Source organism: Callorhinus ursinus, unplaced genomic scaffold, assembly GCF_003265705.2.
Source record: "Callorhinus ursinus isolate GAN/ISIS: 27379988/994484 unplaced genomic scaffold, GSC_fseal_2.0 scaffold6, whole genome shotgun sequence".
Lineage (NCBI taxonomy): Eukaryota > Metazoa > Chordata > Mammalia > Carnivora > Otariidae > Callorhinus > Callorhinus ursinus.
This window is the reverse complement of record NW_027397068.1, coordinates 63,289,410-63,310,788: the sequence shown is the minus strand read 5'-3', so window position 1 is coordinate 63,310,788 and position 21,379 is coordinate 63,289,410. Positions and strand designations below refer to the sequence as shown.

The 21,379-nt window shown below is 45.3% G+C and overlaps 2 protein-coding genes across 8 annotated transcripts in view; one reads left to right on the top strand and one right to left on the bottom strand.

Moving 5' to 3' along the window:
- Positions 1-20,228, bottom strand: part of UST (uronyl 2-sulfotransferase) — a 303,044-nt gene extending 282,816 nt beyond the window's left edge. For all 6 annotated transcript variants that reach the window (XM_025866300.2, XM_073894061.1, XM_073894064.1 and 3 more), the window contains exon 1: positions 19,470-20,228. In XM_025866300.2, coding sequence (XP_025722085.1) covers positions 19,470-19,716 — 247 coding nt within the window. In that variant the 5' untranslated portion in view covers positions 19,717-20,228. The remainder of the gene's footprint in view (positions 1-19,469) is intronic.
- Positions 1,797-3,416, top strand: LOC112819309 (L-lactate dehydrogenase A chain-like). Of its 2 annotated transcripts, XM_025866302.2 has the most exons (2): positions 1,797-2,558; positions 2,828-3,416. In XM_025866302.2, the coding sequence occupies exons 1-2, from the start codon at positions 1,872-1,874 to the stop codon at positions 2,981-2,983; spliced, it is 843 nt and encodes a 280-aa protein (XP_025722087.1). In that variant the 5' UTR covers positions 1,797-1,871; the 3' UTR covers positions 2,984-3,416. The 2 variants fall into 2 exon arrangements, with proteins under 2 accessions (XP_025722087.1, XP_025722086.1); XM_025866301.2 differs by having other exon boundaries at positions 1,797-3,416.
- Positions 20,229-21,379: the final 1,151 nt, after the last annotated feature.

Genomic DNA, 21,379 nt, shown 5'->3' with positions numbered 1-21,379 from the left:
GTACTTCATGAACTTTAAAGGCTATTCAAATCTGAAGACCATTCCAGGCAAATGCTTAGACTCTTCCATGGCATTCTATCTCCAGAATCTTCATGAATAACAAACCTACTATCACCCTGCTGTCTAAAACTGTTCAGTGGTTTCCCCCACTGCACGCCAGTTAGTGCAACATACAAGTGCCTTCACAATCTATCCTTTTCCCCCAGGAGCCTCCCTTGTAGCAAATCCCACTCACTGTTCCCCTGGCACAATCTCTCAGCAGCCACCTTATATTCTCTCGGAGTACCCACAGGTGCCACGATTTGCCCACTGGCCTGCCCTTGCAAGTGCTACTCCTTCTGTGTGGCATGCCCCTTTCCCACATCTCTGCCCAGGAAACTCCTATTTACACTTCAACACCCAGCTCCAGTGTCACCTCTTCCATGAAGCCCTCTTATAATCTAATTTTTCCCTCCCCTGTGCTTCCCAAGCATGTGAATGAATCTCTTTTAGCACAAATATATGCATGAAAATGATGAATTTATACATCCGTATCAGAGACTACACTAGCAGCTCTCAGGAGAACTTTTGTGTCACTAGCACACAAATTTGGAAAACAGTATTGAAAAAATTAAAAACTTACCAAATGATCACGGGGTAAGTGTTTTTAGAACTTCTAATCATCAAACTATTCTTTGTAAGTTAAAGTGGGGCTCCGAGATGCAGAGATGAACTGAACTGCAGAGCCCCAATGCCAGGACTCAGAGGACTTCTGATTGGAAGCCCGGTGCTCTGTTACACCACACTGCCTCCTGAAATACTCAACATCCTGTTAAAGGCAAGTTCACAGTCGAAACATGATTTCCTGAAAAGAGAATGCAGCTCTGCTAGACCATATGGTTGGCCTTTAAATGTCCGTGTTTTCCCCAAATTGTGATCCCTTGAGTTTTATAAACATTTAAAGGAATAACATCTTTATAAATAAAAATATAAATAACTTACTGTCATCTAGCTGCTTATAAAAATAGTGCTAACATGAATGCTGTCCCCATGACCGAAATGCTGCAAAGGGCTGAGGGCTGGTACAGCCAGGCTGTCCTTAAGGAGATCCACCCTCAGCTAAATTTCCAGCCAAACTGAAAAGGGTGCATGTAGCTTCAGGAGGCTCATTGTTAGCTCTCAGTAAGAGGCCCAGGAAGAATCCAAGAGGCTGAGACTCATAAATTTGCCCAATCCTGCAACGGAGCAACTCAGGCAGGGCAGGCAAAGGGAGCGGTCGTGTCTGCCTAGCCGGAGCGCAAGCAGCTATGCGATGCATGGACACACAAACAGTTCTGTCCAGAAACAATTGTAGTGGCTGGGCAGCGGAGCCCTGCGCTCAAAGGTACAGCTGGGAGAGACCGTGCAGGGAGAGGCCCAGCCACTGGGTTCCAGAACTACAGAGAAGGACTGGATGGCCCCTGAATCCCCCCGCCGCCCCGCCGCCTCCGAAAGTGTGGGATTAGATGGCAAACGGGGGTCTCGAAGCCTCTAAAAAGCGTTAAGGTCAAATCAGTTCATCTCAATGTTTGACAAATTAATTTACTGTTCAAGAATGACAATATTCAAGTATGACGACTCTTTTTCCAGCTAGACTCGCAAAATCACTGAGTTTGATTTACACCAAAATAAGTGCCAAAAGGGGTGAGAAAGTGAATGAAATAAGGAAACAACAAACGAACTAGAAGAAAATATACAGACTACGTACTTGATGACAGGATGTAAGGCCTTTCTAAACGTTGAACACTACATCAAAAACTAATGATGTACTGGAGTCCGGATTCAACCTCGCGCGCCGCTGACGCCCGCCCGCCCGACGTGCACTCCCGATTCCTTTTGGTTCTACGTCCAAAATGGCAACTCTCAAAGATCAGCTGATTCAGAATCTTCTTAAGGAAGAACATACCCCCCAGAATAAGATCACAGTTGTTGGGGTTGGTGCTGTTGGCATGGCTTGTGCCATCAGTATCTTAATGAAGGACTTGGCAGATGAACTTGCTCTTGTTGATGTCATGGAAGACAAACTCAAGGGAGAGATGATGGATCTCCAGCACGGCAGCCTTTTCCTTAGAACACCAAAAATTGTCTCTGGCAAAGATTATAATATGACTGCAAACTCCAAGCTGGTTATTGTCACAGCTGGGGCACGTCAACAAGAGGGAGAAAGCCGTCTTAATTTGGTCCAGCATAATGTGAACATTTTTAAGTTCATCATTCCTAATATCGTAAAATATAGCCCAAACTGCAAGTTGCTTGTCGTTTCCAATCCAGTGGATATCTTGACCTATGTGGCTTGGAAGATAAGTGGCTTTCCCAAAAACCGTGTTATTGGAAGTGGTTGCAATCTGGATTCAGCCCGGTTCCGTTACCTAATGGGGGAAAGACTGGGAGTTCACCCATTAAGCTGTCACGGGTGGGTCCTTGGGGAGCATGGAGACTCCAGTGTGCCTGTATGGAGTGGAGTGAACATTGCTGGTGTCTCTCTGAAGAATCTGCACCCTGACTTAGGCACTGATGCAGATAAGGAACAGTGGAAAGAGGTTCACAAACAGGTGGTTGACAGTGCCTATGAGGTGATCAAACTGAAAGGCTACACCTCCTGGGCCATTGGACTGTCTGTGGCAGATCTGGCCGAAAGTATAATGAAGAATCTTAGGCGGGTGCATCCAATTTCCACCATGATTAAGGGTCTCTATGGAATTAAAGATGATGTCTTCCTTAGTGTCCCTTGCATCTTGGGACAGAATGGAATTTCAGATGTTGTGAAGGTGACTCTGACTTCTGAGGAGGAGGCCCGTTTGAAGAAGAGTGCAGATACACTTTGGGGGATCCAAAAGGAGCTGCAGTTTTAAAGTTTTCTAATGTACCACTTCACTGTCTAGACTATAGCAGGATTTTAGTTGGAGGTTGTGTATATTGTCCTTATTATCTGATCTGTTACTCAAGTAATATTAAAATGGCCTAAGAAAAAAGTCAGTTTCCTAAAGTTCCAAATAGGAATGGTTCACCAAACCCTGCAGCTGTATCCTGGTACTGGATGATACCTGTCTTTGTAGCCCTAAATTGGTTAACGTAAGTTAGCCCCACCGTCTCAGAGGCTCCACTGCCAGAACTGAGGTTGCTCTGCACACCAGATGTGTGTTTACTGTGTGTTCTGTCACTTCGGGTTCCTTCCCCCAACACCCGACATGCCTAGTCCATCTTTTCCAGTCAGTCACGTTCTGGGATCCAATGTATAAATTCAATATTGAGTGTATTGTGCATAACTGTCCTAAAGGATCTTACTTTGTGTACCATGTATGTCAGAATATAGTGTACATGGCCATATAATGTAAAAAGACAATGCAGCCAACTAAGTGTCATACCAACTAAAATACCAAATAAATTTTGAACGGTGACTCTTTTGAAAAAAAAAAAAAACTAATGATGTACTATATGTTGGCTAACTGAATAATAAAATAATAGAAAAATCTAAAAAAAATAAAAGCAAAGATAATAAACAGAAGAATGTTAATTAGTGCACAAGAAAAATAAGAGATACTGATTTAAAAAACCAAAGGGCAATGAAAAACCAGGAGATTATTATTTGCACATATGGGGAGGGGTTAATACTCTCCATCCCGAAAGAACTCTTACAGTTGATAAGAGAAAGGAGAACGCATCCAGAGGGAAAAGATGGGAAAGGGTAAAATTCATTTCCCAAAGAAGAAATGCGTCTTATAAACACATCTTATAAACACAGTCAAATTGTTCAATGTCACTAATATGCAAGCAGATGGGAATTATAGCATGAGAATATCACTTTTCACCAATGGAATGGGTGAAGAGTTTTATGATATCATACCCAGTGCTTGTCAGGGGATGAGCAAAACAGGTTACAGACTGCTGGTCAGCTACACCAAAAACCATGACAGTTTGTACGAAGAGTGATTTTAACACGGGCACGCACTCTGATCCAACAGTTCCAAGTGTAAGAATTTATCCAAGGGAAGTAGACAAGAGGGCAAAAGCTGAACAATGTTCATCACAGCTGTATCTAGCATCTCGAAAAACTGGAAAGAGGCTAAATACGAAAAAGGCCCTGCTATAGGAATCACGGAACATTCACAAGATACTCTGCCACCATGAAAACCAACCTCCTAGAAAAATGTGTGAAGGCATGGAAGGGCCTTTGTGATACCACACGGCGGTGGGGGGGAGGGGTGGTAACCAAACCAAAGCAGTTGTGAGTAAAGCAATTAACACCCTTTTTCTTTTCTTCTTTGTGCTTTTCTGTTTTCCAGTTTCCTCCAATGAGCATGTACTAATGGTTTTAACTATTTCTTAAAATTGTGTTGTCAAAGCATGACACCAAGTCATTCTAATTATTTGCTCTGTTTGCATCCAATTATTTGCTCTGGCCATAAAGAAAAAAAAATCCTTCACCAGGAGAATCTGGATAAGAGGGACTTTTGGCAATGAATTCTGATTCTACGCCTTAACAACAAAATTTACAACGGTGCTGGAATCTGCAACAACTATGAAGAAACTTCATACCCAACACGAGTTGTTTTATTTCCAAACTTGTTTGGAAATATTATTAGCTTATTAACAAGCTCATTAACAAACTTGACATGAAGTCAAAATCTGTACATTCACAAATCTCCAAACAGCCTACATTTCAATACTGTGGATTACAGAGATTTAAAGGAGAAAAAAACCAACAACAGACATTTTAAATTTGAATCATGTAAGTGTGTGTGATTCTCACTTAAGAAAAATCTAGTGTTCTTAAATTTGAACAATCAAACTGGTGAATGAAAATTGAATTAAAAAGAAGTTTATAGGGGCACCTGGCTGGCTCAGTCGGTGGAACATACGACCCGTGATCTTAGGGTTTTAGTTCGAGCCCCACTGGGTGCAGAAATTGCTTAAAAATAAAATCTTTAAAAAAAGAAGAATTTTATAAAATGTTTAAATGCACAGCTCTTTAGTGGGCTGGGCTGTACCTTGACTCATGGGTCTGTTTACAAGTATTAATTATGTCCTAGAAATGCTGCAGGGTAGACCCTTGCTACTCAAAGTGTGATCCTCCAACGGGAGGGAGGGAGCATGCTGGTGACGCCTGGGAACTTCTTGGAAATGCAGAATTCTAGGCCCCGCCGGAGATCTACTGCACCGGAATCTACAGTTTAACTGACTCCCAGGTGACCTGAATGCCATTCAAGTTTGAGATGAGCTGGTGTGAAGAAGCCAAAAGCTAAAGGGTTATGTCACAACCCAACAAACAATTTTAGATTAAGTGAAGCATCCCTAAATAGCACCGTAAGAGGACTTAATGCACACCCCAAACTGCTGTACCTTGTATCTGCTTCGGTAGTTCTCTACCTTGCTTGCCTATTAGAATTACCTGGGAGCTTCTAACAAATACAGGTGGCCAGGCCCCAGCCTGGCATGGATGAAAATCAGCATTTTCCAAAGCTCTCCAGGTAATTCTATTGTGCAGCCAGATTTAAGAGCTTGAGACTGGCATAAACAGGGCCTGAACCAAAGAAATCATCAGTCTCTCCACAGCTAGGCACAAATATTGCTCCTACTCTCCTCCGGTAGCTTCCCACAGGCCCCTATTCATCCCTCTCTGTGTTTAGCCTCAGTCTTCCTCTGCCCTTCCAAGGAGAAGGCAGCCCCCTGAGTACAATGTTACTGGTCACAGTGTCTCCCTCACCCAGCACTTCAGTAGAGTTTGATGAATATTTGTTGAAGGAACAAGACAGAAGCAAGAGAGGGTGACTGCCAAGCCGAATGTGAAGGAGGGTGGGATGTGAAAGCAGTCGGAAGACACATGTTCTCTGATCCTTTAAGGCTCATTGATGTGAAACTTCCATGAAGTATAAGCTTTGTGCGCGGGGCGCCTGGGTGGCTCAGTCGTTAAGCGTCTGCCTTTGGCTCAGGTCGCGGTCCCAGGATCTTGGGATCGAGCCCCGCATCGGGCTCCCTGCTCCGCGGGAAGCCTGCTTCTCCCTCTCCCACTCCCCCTGCTTGTGTTCCCTCTCTCGCTGTGTCTCTCTCTCTGTCAGATAAATAAATAAAATCTTAAAAAAAAAAAAAAAAGCCTGTGGGATAGACTGACTCTGAAATAAACAAGAGGTCACCTATCATTCCAACAAGGTGGCCAAGAAAAAAATCTGCACAAAGGAGGTTATGTTGTCAAACGGCAATGCATTATGCCATAAAAGAAATGAAAGACAAAAATAGAAGCCCTCCTGGTAACCCAAGACTGTTCTAGTAGGTCCTCCATCCAAGGTAGGGAGCACACTTGCCAACACACCTAAAACACACTCTCCATTCCAGAGTTCAGGGCAGAAACAGAGAGGCACCGCTGTGACCGTGTACATTTCACAACACAGGCCCAGAGAACTTAGGCACCTCTCCCCCGCCGTAAGGAACAGGGCAGTAAGGCGCAAGAGTGCTTGCATAAAGTCTTTTCCAAATGTACTTGAGAAGTTCTCATCAAACTACAAGCTTAGGAGACTCAAATATCATCGCTAAATAGTAACTCTAGATATCCTTTGCCCAAGGGAAAAGGGCAATAAAAAGAGGTTATGGATCCTAACAAATCCTTCCTTCTCCCTCACTTTAATTTCTGGAAACCTCTTCATCTCACAGCATGACTAGAAGAACATAACCACAAATACTTTAGACTCCGTAAGGCCTTGGATCTCTGCTGGGCCAGCAAACAAGGGCAGCCTTTGGAATTGGGAAAAGCCCAAGCAAAGAAAATAATACGGCCTCACTCCTGTCATCTGCTAAAGCAAACTGAAGACGCTGCACTGTTTGGTTTTTATATTTGCATAGCTTTCCAGAATCCTTTGCTCCATTTTCACCTCTGTGCCCTGTGCAGCTCTTGAGAGCAGCCCCTGTGAAACTGTCCCGGAGAGCACACAGCGTGTCTCAGGAGTAACCAAAGTTACCCTCTCGACTGCTTCCCCTGGCATCCTCCTCGGAGGTTATGTCAACACTCTCCTCTGGGTAGGTCTTCAGCACAGGAGGTCCTCGCTCGACCTGCTAAGAGGCGACCACACCACAGCCCCCAGGCCAGTCTGGCAGGATGGGAGATGTGAGCATGCCCGCACCCCAGCTGTGCAGACACCTCACCTCCGTGCTCAGCCCTGCCCTGACTTCCCTGCCAACTGTCACTTTCTGTTTCCTTCCCAGCCCTGGTAAAAATAACTTCCTCTTCCAGTGTCTAAATCTGTATGTGATTTTACACACATTTTCTGGCACATCGTTGGCTGAATTTTGACACTAAAGCAGAATGAAATCGCAAGAAATCTGCAATCACATTTCTGTAGAACTCCAACCAGATGAGTCAGTTTCACTTGTTTTTTCCAGATATCGAGAAAATACTCCCAGGAAAAGATGCTGCATTCTGTGAGCGTGTGACGTTGGTTCCTTCTGCCCTGCTTCTTACAGACTCAGCAAAGCGTCCGTGATGCAGAGAGGCCGTGAAGGAGGGAGGCAGGGCAGGCTGCCGGGCGCGATTGGGCGTTAACTGTGTGTGGTTCCCTGGCTGTGCTTCTGAGTGTGGAGAAGGGTGCCTCAGTGAGCAGACCACCCAACACAAACGTGGCACCAAAAACGCAGCAAGACTTCTGTATTTAGGGCCTGAGTCAGGGCTCCCAAGAGCTGCTCCCGGCTCCCCTCCCCTGTCATAACTACGCAACACTGATGGATGTGGTGGTCATTCTCAGAAGAAGGCGGGTTAGAAGAGACATGCTTCCGATAGTGACTCCTCTCCGCAAAGCTGGCTAGTGAGCAGAGGGAACTGGAAGTTTTCTCAGTTCTATAGGCCAGGGAAGGGGCCCAGAGACAGAGGCAAGTGGTTAAGGTACATAAGAGAATGGAGGCCATTTGGTCTTCTCATATGCTTGCTGGTCAGCTGTATTTCCTCTTCTATGAACTGCCTGCTCATATTCTTTCCCCTTTTATCTCACAAATTATTTCTCTTGTTTATTGATTTATTAAACATTTAAATAGCTGCATATTAATCCCATTTCCCACAGAAACACCTGTTCCCAGTCTGGGTCTTTTGCCTTGTGTATGGGGTGCCATTGTTCAGTAAGTTCTACTTTTACAGTCATTTTTTTCCTTTGCCATTTGTGCTATGTCTGAAGGTGACTTCAGATAAGGAACTACTGGGATCTACATCTATTTTTCTGGACAATATATATGGGGGGCGCATGACAGCATCTTCATATCTTCAATCCTCTGAAAGATGATACAGTCCAATAGACTATTCTGTGTAGCTTCCAGAAGAACTAGCAGAAGCAGACGGAAGTAGCTCACCATACCATGAAGAACTCCCTCAGCTACTGGAGCTGTCCCCGAGGGAAAGGGATGGCCGGTAGCAGGGAGCTGGCAAGAGGTTGTGAGAATCTTCCTTGAACAACGGAGCTTTCATATTCCTACTTGTTTTCCTTCTTCCTTCCTATCACATTGTTGGACTCTGAATTCTAGAAAGACATGTCTTACTCTGCTTCCTCTCCCTCTCTCTCTGCCTTCCCAGGGACATTCTGTTTCCCACAACTTCTGGAACGAGGTTCTCCCCTTATTGTCCAGATAGGCTGTGGTAAATTGGTGATATTCGGGGAGTGGTGCCAATTTTAATGAAGACAAAGCAACAAAAACAGCAAACAAACAAAAAACTATGATTAAGACTTTGAAAATAATGGCCTAAAAAGTTCTTGTGTATTCCACTTGCCTTAGTCACTTGACTCCTACAGTCTTTTAAATAGGCATTTGGTGCCAAAGGAAAGAGCCTCACTGTTTTAGTTGCTATAGTTCAATGGCTTCTTATCTCTTTCAACACATGAATTTTATGAGTAGGCAGGACTTGGGGCACCTGGGTGGCTCAGTCAGTTAAGTGTCAGAGTCTTGATTTTGGCTCAGGTCATGATCTCGTGGCCGTGAGATTGAGCCCCTCATTGGGCTCTGTGCTCAGCGTGGAGTCTGCTTGTCCCACTCCCTCCGCTCGTGTGCTCCCTCTCTCTCTATATATATATGTATATATGTATATATACATATATATAATAAACAAATAAATAAAAATCTTAAAAAAAAACAGTAGGCAGGACCTTAGAAAACACCTAATGCAGTGATTCTAAAGAGAAAAGAGACAGCGTCTCCTGGGGCTACATATAAAAATCACCTAGAGAATCTCTTTAAAGAACCCCAAATCCACCCCTCTTCTCCCATTCCTGGCCACTGGGACACAGTCCTAGATGGACCAGCCAGACCATATGGAAACACTGCTGCTGATAGGGGTCTTAAGAAAGAAAAACATGGGAGAATCATGGACCTAATCAAACGTCTTCGTTTTAGAGATAAAGAAACCTAAGCCTAAGAGGCTCATGTCACTTAAGAGCACTGACCACTGACTAGTTGGGAACCCTTCCGAACCAGGTCCCGTACCCCTCGCAGCAACCTGCACGGTTTTGCTTCTGCTTCTCCAGCGGGAAAGCATTCACGTCAAACATCCCTGTGTCAAAGCAGGAAGCTCTGGGCCGGAATTGCAAGGTCATGGTTTTTCTAAACAAAATTTAACTTTCTATTAAATAATGTAAAATTACCTTTGCTTTCAACTTCTCCAGGACTTGAGTGACCAGCTATGGCAGATGGTAATGGCCTGCGGCTTGCACATGTGCCAGCACCCATCGAAGGCGGGGCAGGTCAAGGCAACAGGAAGAAGCGGAATATGCAAAACAGAGGAAAATTCACCAGCCTCCAGGCAATGACAGGATCCATGACTCAGGTCCCCGGCCCTGGCCCTGACCTCCAAAAGAAGGGAGGTTTCTCTCCAAAACCAGAGAAAAGCAAGTGGCCATACTACGGGGCCAGGTAGTTCTGTCTTAAGCGGGAGAGGTTCTCACCAGATGTCACAGGGTCTGCCTGGCATTTTGATTGCTTGGAAGGGCATGAGTTACAGACCCCCAGCCCTGTCCTTGGACAGCAGGCCATCCCAGAGCATCAGCTGCACCACACCCCCTCTGCACAACTATTTTTATTTTTACAAGTGTAGGGGGGAAAGGTGTGGATAAGTTCAAGCCAGAGCAAAGCAGGCTGTGCGTTCAATGTGTTTTTTCAAGACTGTTTCCAGGAAGCAACAGAGAGAAGAAGCTGGAAAGTTGGTGTGCATATAATTAATGGGGCAAATGACTGGAACTTGTCAGCTATTGAAGAGCCCTTGCCAATCTGAGGGTGAGGGTGATGAGATAAGCCACAAGAGCACTGGTTTAGTACATTCATAGTTCTTGGTTAGATTGGTGCTTTCGGTTGGAAGCCAAGCCAGGAGCGAGACTGCACATCCCACCAGGATGTGTGTTTGCATGCGTGTGTGTCCCCGTGCACAGATGTATTCGTGCCAGAAGAAAAGGGAGACTGAGAGAAGCAAAGGACAAAGTGAGAAAATAGACATTTGCTGAATCCGAATGCCAGGCACTGGGTTAGAGGTGTATCCTATAAAACAGCACTTACCAAGCCCATCATATATATCAAAACATCCTGAGGTTCAGAGAAGTTAAGGAAATTGCCCAGGTTCTCCCAGCTGATAAGTGGTAGCGCAGTGATTCACATCAAAATCTCTGCTCTAAAGCCTCAATTCTTTCTAACATTGGATGTCTGTGGCCCACAGGCCTTCCATGAATATTTGCTGAATGACTGAACAAAAGAATTTATGCGTTTCAGAATACTTCCATTTTTATTTTCATCAAGACTATGAAAGTCATACTCATTGAGGTGGGAAAAAAACAAATCAATGGTGTTTCCAGAAATGCAGTAGGGCTAAATGTAAATAATTACTTAAATCACCCATCAAAGAGTGAACTAAGAATTGCTTAATCAAAGCCACAACTTAAGGTGATTTTAATACCTTTCATCAAACAAGGGTCAATGGGTTTGTGCACTGACTGAGCCCTAATTGTATAGTTTCTCATTTTGCCCTTCTAGGGGCAAATCCATTTGCTCAGTACTTCAAAAACCATGTCATCTTTTGGTCTCATCTCCTTAAAGACAAAAAGTCATGCTGGAAATGGACTAGCTAATTTAACACAGTTTGCTAGGTAAGGAAGACACTGGCTTAGAGAGAGAAATAAACAATGTGCAAACTCCCAGAACAACTCATCGGGGTTTGAAAAAATGACAAGAAACAAGAAGTCTGCATTCTAGTCATATGCAGCCAAAGCTCTACATTGAGCTCAGGTATTCTTAATTACAGGGAGAGTTCTATAAATGTAATTCCAAATCTCCACAGGTAAGAGGTGGACAATTATCCCCATGTGCAGAGAAATCTTTACAGAACTATATGTCGTAGTGGCTTTAATATCTTTGCTTGGAACATCTGCTTCAAACAGCCAGGAAGAGAAGAGACAGGAAGAGACAGGCCGTAGACATCACCTGAGCTTAAGTCTTTCCTGGCACTCCTCCCCAAGTTCTCTTCTTAAAATAGAGACCAAACAAAGCAGGATGTGGCCCCCTTGCGAAGAACAGTCTGCTCAGCAAATATACTGAATCAACAGATAGTTCCTGAGGGCTTGTGCAGAGCACCCAGGAGAGGAGTCAGACTAGAGATGGACAGTACTGGAGCAGCTTCCTCCTTTCAAGGAGCTTGCCCACAAACTATCACAATACAAGGTAGACTATCACAACTTTGGATGTGATAATGAACTAATTATGGGAGTTCAGAGATCATCATTGGAATGTGAGCTTCCTAAACCATGAGCAGAGTGGCAAAAACAGAAGCATAGTCATATAATGAGACAGGAAAAATGAGCCAGGGGCCATCTTTGGGAAATTACAGACAACTGATAGAAACCCAGAGTCAGACCAAGAGGTGTAGCATACCCTCACCACTAAATAGCTATCTGGCTCCCAGGTCATTTTCAATATGAGAATGTTACAAATTATTCAAATTGAGCCTCTACCAAGCAGCATGGAATTGACTGTACCTCTCTTAAAGCTTCTCATTTTGATAATACGTATTTTTAAAACATACTAAAAATGTCTAACACTTTCAGAAAAACAACTAATATTTCTAAAATTCGTAAGTTAACTTACTAAAGAGAAACATATATACATAATCCTGTTCCTATATATTTGTCCTGTATGTTGTAGCACAATATGAATAAAAAATGAATTGCATATGAATTCTAATTTTATGAGAATGTTCAAGATCTCTTTGGTAGCCTTGTATTACCTTGTATAAGGAACATGATGTACCCAAATGTTTTCCCTTGCTGAGCTCATCAGCTCCATTCTAGTGAGCAAATACAGGACAACATACTCACGTCTAATGTACTATAATCTGCTGTTCAAAACTAGCTACACTCATATTTCACACATAAATCACAGTAATCTTTGTGACATCTATAAAATGGGTTAGTGCTCTCTATCCATGAAGTGTCATACATGAGAGCTAAATGTAGACAACCAAAATGTTTCCTATTCAAAGTGATCCATACTGCAAACAAGGCCCCCAAGATTCTTTTGAAGACAGCCTTGTTTTGGTTAATTGTTAGGAGTTTATTTAGAATTTACTATATACCCAGACACTGTATTTAGCACTTTGAAAATGACTAAAGTATGAAAATAATTTGCCCCTTGAGAAGATACACACCTATAATACAGAGAACAATACATAACAGTATCGTGTTTAAGCCAGTACCATCTTTTGCAACTTCAAAATAAACAGCAAAATCATATATCTGATAAGGGTCTAGTATCCAGAATATATAAAGAACTCTTAAAATTCAAAAACAAAAACAGAACCCAATTAAAAAATGGGCAAAGGGGGGTGCCTGGGTGGCGCAGTCAGTTGAGCGTCCAACTCTTGGTTTTGGCTCTCGTGATCTCAGGGTCATGAGATCAAGCCCTGCATCAGGCTTGTAGCTCAAGGCGGGGTCTGCTTGAGATTCTCTCTCCCTCTCCCACTGCCCTTCCCCCATGCTCCCTCTCTCTCTCTCTCTCTCTCTCTAAAATAAATAAATAAATCTTAAAAAAAATGGGTGAAGGATGTGAATACACATTTTTCCAAAAAAGACATACAAATGACCAATCAGCACATGAAAAGATGCTCCACATCACTCATCATTAAGGAAATGCAAAACAAAAGCACAATAAAATATTATTTCACAACCATTAGGATGGCGATAATCAAAATAATGAAAAATAACAAGTGTTAATGAGGATGTAGAGAAGCTCAAACTCTCATACATTGCTGGTGGGGTGTACAATGGTGTAGCCCCTGTGAAAAACACCTTGGCAGTTCCTCAACAAATTAAACATAGAATTACCTTATGACCTAGGAATCCACTTCGAAGTATATACCCCAAGGAACAGAAAATAGGTCTTCAAACAAAAACTTGCCCACAATAGTTCACAGAAGCACTATGCATAATAGCCAAAAGATAGAAACAACTCAAATGTCCATCAACTCATGAATGGATAAACAAAATGTGGCCTAAACCATGGAATATTATTCGGCCATTAAGAGGAATGAAGTAGGGATACATGGTACACCATGACTGAACCATGGCAACAATATGCCAAGTGAAAGAAGCCACTCACAAAAGGCCACATATTGTATAGCTTCATTTCTAGGAGATGTCCAGAACAGGCAAATCTATAGAGTCAGAATGTAGATTAGAGTTGACTTAGGGCTGGGGAGATGGAGGAATGGGGAGGTGACAGCCAAAGGATATGGGGTTTCTCTTTGTGCTGATGAAAATGCTCTAACATCAACTATAGCAATGGTTGCGCTTGTCTATGAATATACTAAAAACTACTGAAAACTATTAAAGTATTCAAAACTTTAAATGTGTGAATTGTATGGTTTCTAAATCATATCTCAATAAAACTGTTAAAAATAAAAAGCAATCCTGAAATGGGCTTCATTTGGAATTTTCTTACCCAACAGTTGCTACATTTTTTTTTTTATTTTTTGGTGGAATATTCGTGTTTCGGTCTCTGCTTCTAATAAATGAAAGGGTTTACGGCGATCGCTGCTTAAAGCTGAGTATTCTATAACAAAAATCAATACAGGTAAGACAACATTTATTTGTGGTCAAGTCTTAACATCTTTCAAAACAGAACCAAAAACGAAAGTAGAAAGAGCAACTGAGGGGCGCCTGGGTGGCTCAGTCGTTGAGCGTCTGCCTTTGGCTCGGGTCATGGTCCCGGGATCCTGGGATCGAGCCCCGCATCAGGCTCCCTGCTTAGTGGGAAGTCTGCTTCTCCCTCTCCCACTCCCCCTGCTTGTGTTCCCTCTCTCGCTGTGTCTCTCTCTGTCAAATAAATAAATTAAAAAAAAAAAAAAGAGCAATGATAACTTCTTACAATTCAACCAGCCATGCTCTGTCAAATAAGATGCCTTTTCATGGTCCGTCGCTGCTCCTCTTCAGGACAGCTGCAGGGCAAGCTAGTGTCCACCCTTGCGCTTCCCTCAGGGGAAGCAAAAGATACTATTTCTTCTGGGACCCAACAAGCTTGACCACTTTCCTTCTGGTTTCTCAAATACAAAGCCAACTAGTGTTTTAAACCTGGACTGATGACAGGGAATTTGAGGAAAGACAGTATCCAGATAATACATATTTATACGTACTCTTAAACAATTCATACTGAGACTAGTCTACATCAAAAATAGTTTACAAAGCAGAATGCTTTTCCCCATTCATGCCATGTGTTTATAGAACAGTCTGCCATAGCTGAATTCCATTTTCTGTCCTTCCTCTAATACAGGGCTACTGTGTCCCCAGCCAACCCTATAAGACACATTTGCAGCTACAAACAAGAATGCCATTTTCTTTTTATGTCAACGATTTCTATTGATCACATCATATTTCATGCATTCATTTCCTAGATTGCTGTCTGGGGCCCAGAGCACTATATTTAAACCATGCCTGATGTGCAGAAGAAAAATTAAATTTGATTTTTAAGGTTTAAAGAAATGATTTTGTAACAGATCTGGATCTCTATTTTTCACATTTTCCTTTAAATTCATTTAAACCTGGAGAATTTCAAATTCGATAAAGTTCCACCTTTTTCTCTCTCGTTTTTTGACTCGAAATTGCCATGCTCATATATAATATGTATAAAGATTGGCAATTCTGAAAACTGAAATAGAAGTAGTGTATCTCCATTTAAAGTGGTATAATTTAAAAAATGGAAAGGAAAGCATGTCAATTTGAGATCGACCCAACAAATTTAGTTCCCATAAAGGCTAAATCACATATCCAAGGCTTGATGATAAATCATTAGAGTTTGCCAGTTGTATAAGGTGTGTAGTGAGCCATCTGGCTTTATTCAGTTTACATCAGAGTAATGAGTTATATTCCAAGTTTCTGATATTTCCACAGCTCATAAGTAATGAGACTACTGGCAGAGGCTGTATCATAACCTAATTTCTGGGGGGGGGGGGGGGTTACTTGATTTTTATTTGTTTTCCATAGCAAATCAAAGTCTGAATGCCACTTCAAAAAAGCAAAGAATGTCACTGAATTGGAAAAACTATGGTCCCCAAGCTTAGGGATAGCCATTTGCCAAACCCATGCATTTTGCCCCACTCTATGCTCCTGTTCTCCCTCAACCGATTTCAAGGAGGAAAAAATCAAGACCACAGTTAGTCCTGCATAATCCACCCCACTCCCAATTTACTTTGCTTTTTTCAAATCCTTTGCTGCAGAAAGTACCTTTAAGGAAAACAGACTTTGCCCAGGCCCAAACAAACTAGAAAAGAAGAACTATTTGACCCAGCTTCTGTGGGAAGAGAAAGCATCATCATTGCCTCCTTCCCCCTTTCTTTCTCCACTATTCCTTCTGGTCGCCAGCTCCACCCCATTCCACCCAACTTTTAACCTCGGAGAGTCTAAAGCCAGCTGCAGCTGCAGCTGTTGGCTGGTCCTTCCCTTGAAACAATGGGGCTTAAGCAGCAAAGCAGATGCAATTTTAAAAGTTGAGCTGTAAAAGATGAAACCATGCATATCACCTTTAAACTACTGTCTGAATCTCCTCTCTCTCATCTCCCTTCTTTCACTTGAGTATATAGGAGGCTTCCTGAAAGTAAAGCTTTTCCCTGCAACGATGGTTCTCGAACTTTAGCCTGTATCAGAGTCACCTGGAAGATTTGCTAAAACACAGATTGCTGGGTCCTGGGCCCAGACTCTTTCATTCAGTTGGTCTGGAACGAGCCCTGAGAATCTGCATGTGTAACAAGTTTCCAGGTGATGCTGATGCTGCAGGTCCACGGACCACACATTGAAAACTGCTAGCCCAGACAAAGAACAAATTGCTAAAGGAAGGCAGAAAGATCAGGAATTTAAGATTCTATTTGGTATCACCTCCAGGTGTGTGGCGCTGGGAGGGCTGAGTTCACTGGTACAGGGAGATTAATACAGGAAGGTGGAGTTAAGAGCAGACCAGCTGCTTGACTTATTTCCCTTCTCTGCTGGCCCCTTAAGATACTCAGAACAAAATATCAAAGAAAGCAAAATTATGCAAATACATATGATTATTTTTAGCCAGTCAGCTCTTCAGATTCCCCTTGCATCTTGGCTGCTTGTAGAGTTATGCATTAAGTGCCTGAACCAGAGAGATCTGAGTTCAAGTCCTGCCTTTATTTGCTGTGTGTCCTTCAGCAAGTCAGTGAATCTCTGTGTTTTCATTTCTCCCACATCAAAAATAGGAACAATAGAAGCTCCCTGTAATATTGCAATGTGGATACAATTTCATTCTGCATTTGCCTTTACTGGAACATACACAATGAGTGTTAGCTTTTGTCGGGAATGCTTCTATCTCCTGGCTTTACTGTGAGAATATTCAATATGTTAAATATCATATGACCTATTTGATACAAGAGGTTCAGTTATTACTGCCATAAATATCAAGTAGCTACTATGTGTAGATGTATAATATATAAGTATATTAAAATAAGTTCACGTCAAGAAAATTTTTTGCTATAAATATTATTTTGATTTGGAAAATTTTGACTTTATATGAACTTATATTTAAGAAAAATACTTGCCTCCAAAATTGGCTAACTCAGGAAATTGAGAGGATATGTTTACTAACCACAAATTTTGTTTTGACAGACACTAAAATAATAGAATGGAGGACACAAGGGGTAAGTATTCTGCAGATACCTTGGCCTTATATTATTAAGGGTATATTTTAGACCCTCTTAAAGACCACAAGCACACTTTTCCCAAAAATAATTATATTTATGTAACAAAACAACAGGGAACAAATTTGGCCAAGGTATCCTATTTTCAGTTCACAGTGATGTCATTTTTTTCACCCATCATGTCAGTCAGAGACTTAATGATAAGTTAGTAACAAGAGCAATGTTCGACCCACTGGTTCTTCCCTGTTCCGTGAGTGAATTCACCCTTCTACCAACTGAGCCCCCAAATTTATCAGGCCTCATTTTTTTAAATAAAGGATGAAAGCACTTGACTCTGGGAACAACACACTTTTGGCTCAGTTTTCAAAAGGTTAACACGCTAGATTATGCAGTTTCTTGGTTTTACCCCCAGTATGGCCTTTGTTCATTCCTCCTTTCAGTTTTTCCTGCCCCCAAGAAGGGATCAGAAAATACAACATTTCAAGAGCTGGGTGGAGGTCTGAGATATAACCCAGTCCAGCCCCTAACTACTAATGAAAAAGCTGAGACCCAGGAAGTCTGAGTGCCCTGCCAAGTGCTCTTGAGGGCACTAAACACAGATAGCCTCATTCCCCATCCACTGTGTTTTCCCTGCCCCATTGGCCTCCACATTTTGCTTAAGGGGAATTTCAACAAAGATTTGTTATCAGATTTTATAGAGCCCTGGGCTTCCAAAACACTTCCCAATGCCAGTTAACAGTGAGATGTTGTTAACTATTAAAAGAAAGAAAGAAAGAAAAAGGAAAAAAAAGTTAGCTTTGTAGCACTAGCAGGTGTCTCAGAATCTATGAAGCTATGGAGCCTCCAAAATACAGAACTCAGGGAAAGAAGAGATTTGACTCCCTAATAAAAGTGCGTATTATCCCAAATCCTCTAAGAAACCAGATTGTACTGGAAACCTGCTTGGACAATATTTTTCTTTAATTTTCCCTAAAGCATCTTATAAAACCATAGTTCTCCAAAGTTTCTACTGAAATGGAAGCACACCTTTTAAAATCTGAGCTTCACTACATGGAAAGAGCATTATTTTATCTGCGTTTGTATTTCAAAATGCTCCGACACATTTGTCACTTTGCTGAGGTTCCTGCTATCTAGACCTGTGGCTTCTGCGACTGGGGGACTTTTGAGGTGAAGTGTAGCAGCTTCCAGCCTACTGGAGTCTTTTCGCCCGATATGGTCCAGCGCTTCGGGAGGCTTCCCTTTGCGCACCCGCTCGCGTCAGGCAGATGCCGGATGTTTGCCCGGTGGCTCAGGTTCATCACCTTGAACCTTTGCAAGAAGCTGGCGCCTCCCCAGCCTCTCCCCGCGCCCCCGCAAAACCTCTTCTGGCCACGACGGGTCAGAGATTTGCAGCCTCCCTCGGCCAGGGCGCGCGCCAGCAGCCGACCGGGGACCCGGGCGTGCGCTCGCCTGGCCCTGGCACCGCCCTCCCCGCGCCCGCACCCAGCTGCGGATCCCGCCCTCTCTCTGCAGCGGCTCTTTTCTCTCTCCGTGCAACCCCTTCCTCACTTCTGCTAAAAATAGGCAGCCTCGCTTCTAAGAAACCAAGCACAAGCCCCCCGCCCCCAAAAGTTCTGACTTGAGACACACGCATCTCAGAGGATCTTCGGGTCAAAGCAGGCGACACTGCCAGCCCGGCTGACCCGCGCCCTCGGATAGCCCCGGACCCCCCCGAGGGCAGCCGCTCCCCGCGTCCCCCTCGCTGTTGCCGAAGGACTAGCCAGCCCAGGGTCAGCACGGAGCCCGAAAACTGCCCCTGGGCCACTGAGCCGGCGAGCAGGAGGAGGACTCGCGGGGCAGAACCAGCAGAACCGAGCGGGGCGAGGAGAGAACCCCATCCCCCGCACGACCCGGAGTGCTCACGAGACAGAGGACCACGGTCACTGACCATGCCCCGGGGCGGGGGGGGTGGCCTTTCCCCTCGCCGCTCCCCACACCTCCGGGCCAGAAAACACACAGTCGTACACACCCACAAGCACACACGCCTGCACTCCGCCCCAGACGGGGAGGCAGAGGCGGGGAAGGTATGCGGTGCCCCGCCCGGGGTACCTGCCCCGCAAGCCACCCAGGCAGCGCCTCCGCCTCGGGGCAGACGGACTGACGCGCGGGAGGAAGCCGGCACCCGGGCGTCCCACCTGGGGAGCCTCGGGGCGCCGGCGGGCGGTCGCAGCGCCACAAGTCCCCGACGCGCCCCTCTCCCCGCCCCCCTCCCCAGCACAAGTTCGCGCGGCCCGCGCCACCCGCGCCCGGCCCCCTTCCTTACCCAAATACTGCCGCAGGTCGAGCAGGAAGCGAGGGGGTCCCCCGCTGAGCTGATAGAAGAGGGAGCCCAGGCAGAAGACCAGCAGGGTGGCCATGCAGAAGCCGTAGTCCCGGAGGGAGAAGCGCAGGAAAGGCAGCAGGGAGACCCGGCGCTTCCAGCTGCCCAGGCCCGCAGGGGCGCCCCCCAGAGGGGCCCCATGGGGCCAGGCATCCGCGCCGCCGCCGGGATACTGCTGCTTCTTCTTCATCGCCTGCTCCGCCGCCTCGCACAGCCTGCCCGAGCCAGGAAAAGGTCACCCATCCGCCTGCGAGGAGGAGAGCCCGGCCGGCCGGCTGCACATGGGCAGGGCCGCGCGGAGGGCAGCACGGGTGGGGGCGGGGAGGGGCCGAAGTTGCCGGGCTCAGGAGACTTTCCTCGGCATGGTCCCCGCCGCCGCGGCCCGAGCGGCCGAGGTGCCCGGCCCCGGCTCGGCCCGCGCCCGCTAGCGCCCCCGCGCCCCGCGCCCCGCCGCGCCTCGGGCTCGCTCGCGGCCGCCGGGGCTCGCCTCCAGCGCCAGCGTGGACCCCCCGGCTTTGTGTCTGTCGGTCTCGGCGTGTTTTGTCCCGGTTCAGACTCCTCTAAAAGACGGCAGGGAGGAACAGGAGGCGGACACCACCCCCTCGCTCCACCTCCTTGACAGGGGTTTTCCTTCTTCTCCTCCCCTTTCCCTCTCCGGCTCTCCGCAGCCCTCTCTCCTCCCTCTTCCCTCCCTCTCGGCGCCCCGGTCTCCGGGTTTCTCCCGGGTGTCACATTACTCCCTCTGACCGGGAGGCAAAGGGGGGGGGGGCGGCGATTATTCGCAACTAGGAAGAAAGTTTCTGGGTGTTTTTCTCCTTTCCCCTTTCTCTACCATCTGGCCTCAGTTTCTGCGCCACCAGCGACCTCTTGGGGGCCCCGCTGACTTCCCTCTCGTAAACAGTCCCCGGCAGGAAGAAGCACGACTTCTTTTACTATAATATATATATATACTTTTTTTTTCTTCATTTCAGAAACTTGATTCTCCTCCTGTATCTTGAGCTACTTTACAAAAGGCCGGTAAAAGGTATTTGGGTATATGTTCAAGACTTCACTGAGCTGGTCAAAGAGCAAGTGGTGTGAATTATAATTAAACATGCCCCGTGGGGCCAGGCTCATCGCCCCGACTCCTGGAAGAGAAAGGAAAGGGGACGCTTTCCCCTTGCTCGCCCTAGCTCTCCAGCTTCTCCTCCACAGAGCCGCTCCTCCACGTGAGGACCGGAGGGGCAACAGGGTGGTACAGAGCCTACTCAAGGAGGTCCTTCCTCTAGCAGAGATGAAGTGGAAGGGCCTTACATACCCATTTCAGCGTTGCCTCCCTTCCTTCCATGGGAAGAAGCTTCTGGAAGTGAAAGAACCACCACCACCCCCCACCACCACCCCCCACGGTAGAAAGACCGCATCCAACACAGATCCAGCGGCGGGGGTGGGCGATGGACGAAAGGGCTGCTCTTATCACCCACACTTTCAGTAAGAATCATTTGTTGCTATATATAGAAGTTGTACCACCTGAGGCTAAAGTGACTTGCCCAAGGACACAGAGCTCCTAGGAGTCGGGTTGGGAGCCACACTGATCATGTCTGTCCCACCCTCCAGCCCACGGTATCCTAACCACTGCACCACACTATCTCCTAGCCAGGACCCCTTTCCCGTAATTTGCACAGTGATTGGAGGAAGAGATATAGCTCATTGAGCCCAGGCCACCTTGAGAAACAGACACCTTGGGGTTTTGGTGCCTCTCATCTTGTCACTGTAACATTCCAGTAGCAGAGGACCAGTTGCGAGGAAGAATCAGCAGCCAGGGCCTCTATGATGCTAAGACTGTTTTCCTGAAAACCTTTTTTTTTTTATTTTTA

What these genes read in the sequence shown, in the direction of transcription:
- LOC112819309 (XM_025866301.2), top strand. Translation starts at nt 1,872, where the DNA reads ATGGCAACTCTCAAAGATCAGCTGATTCAGAATCTTCTTAAGGAAGAA.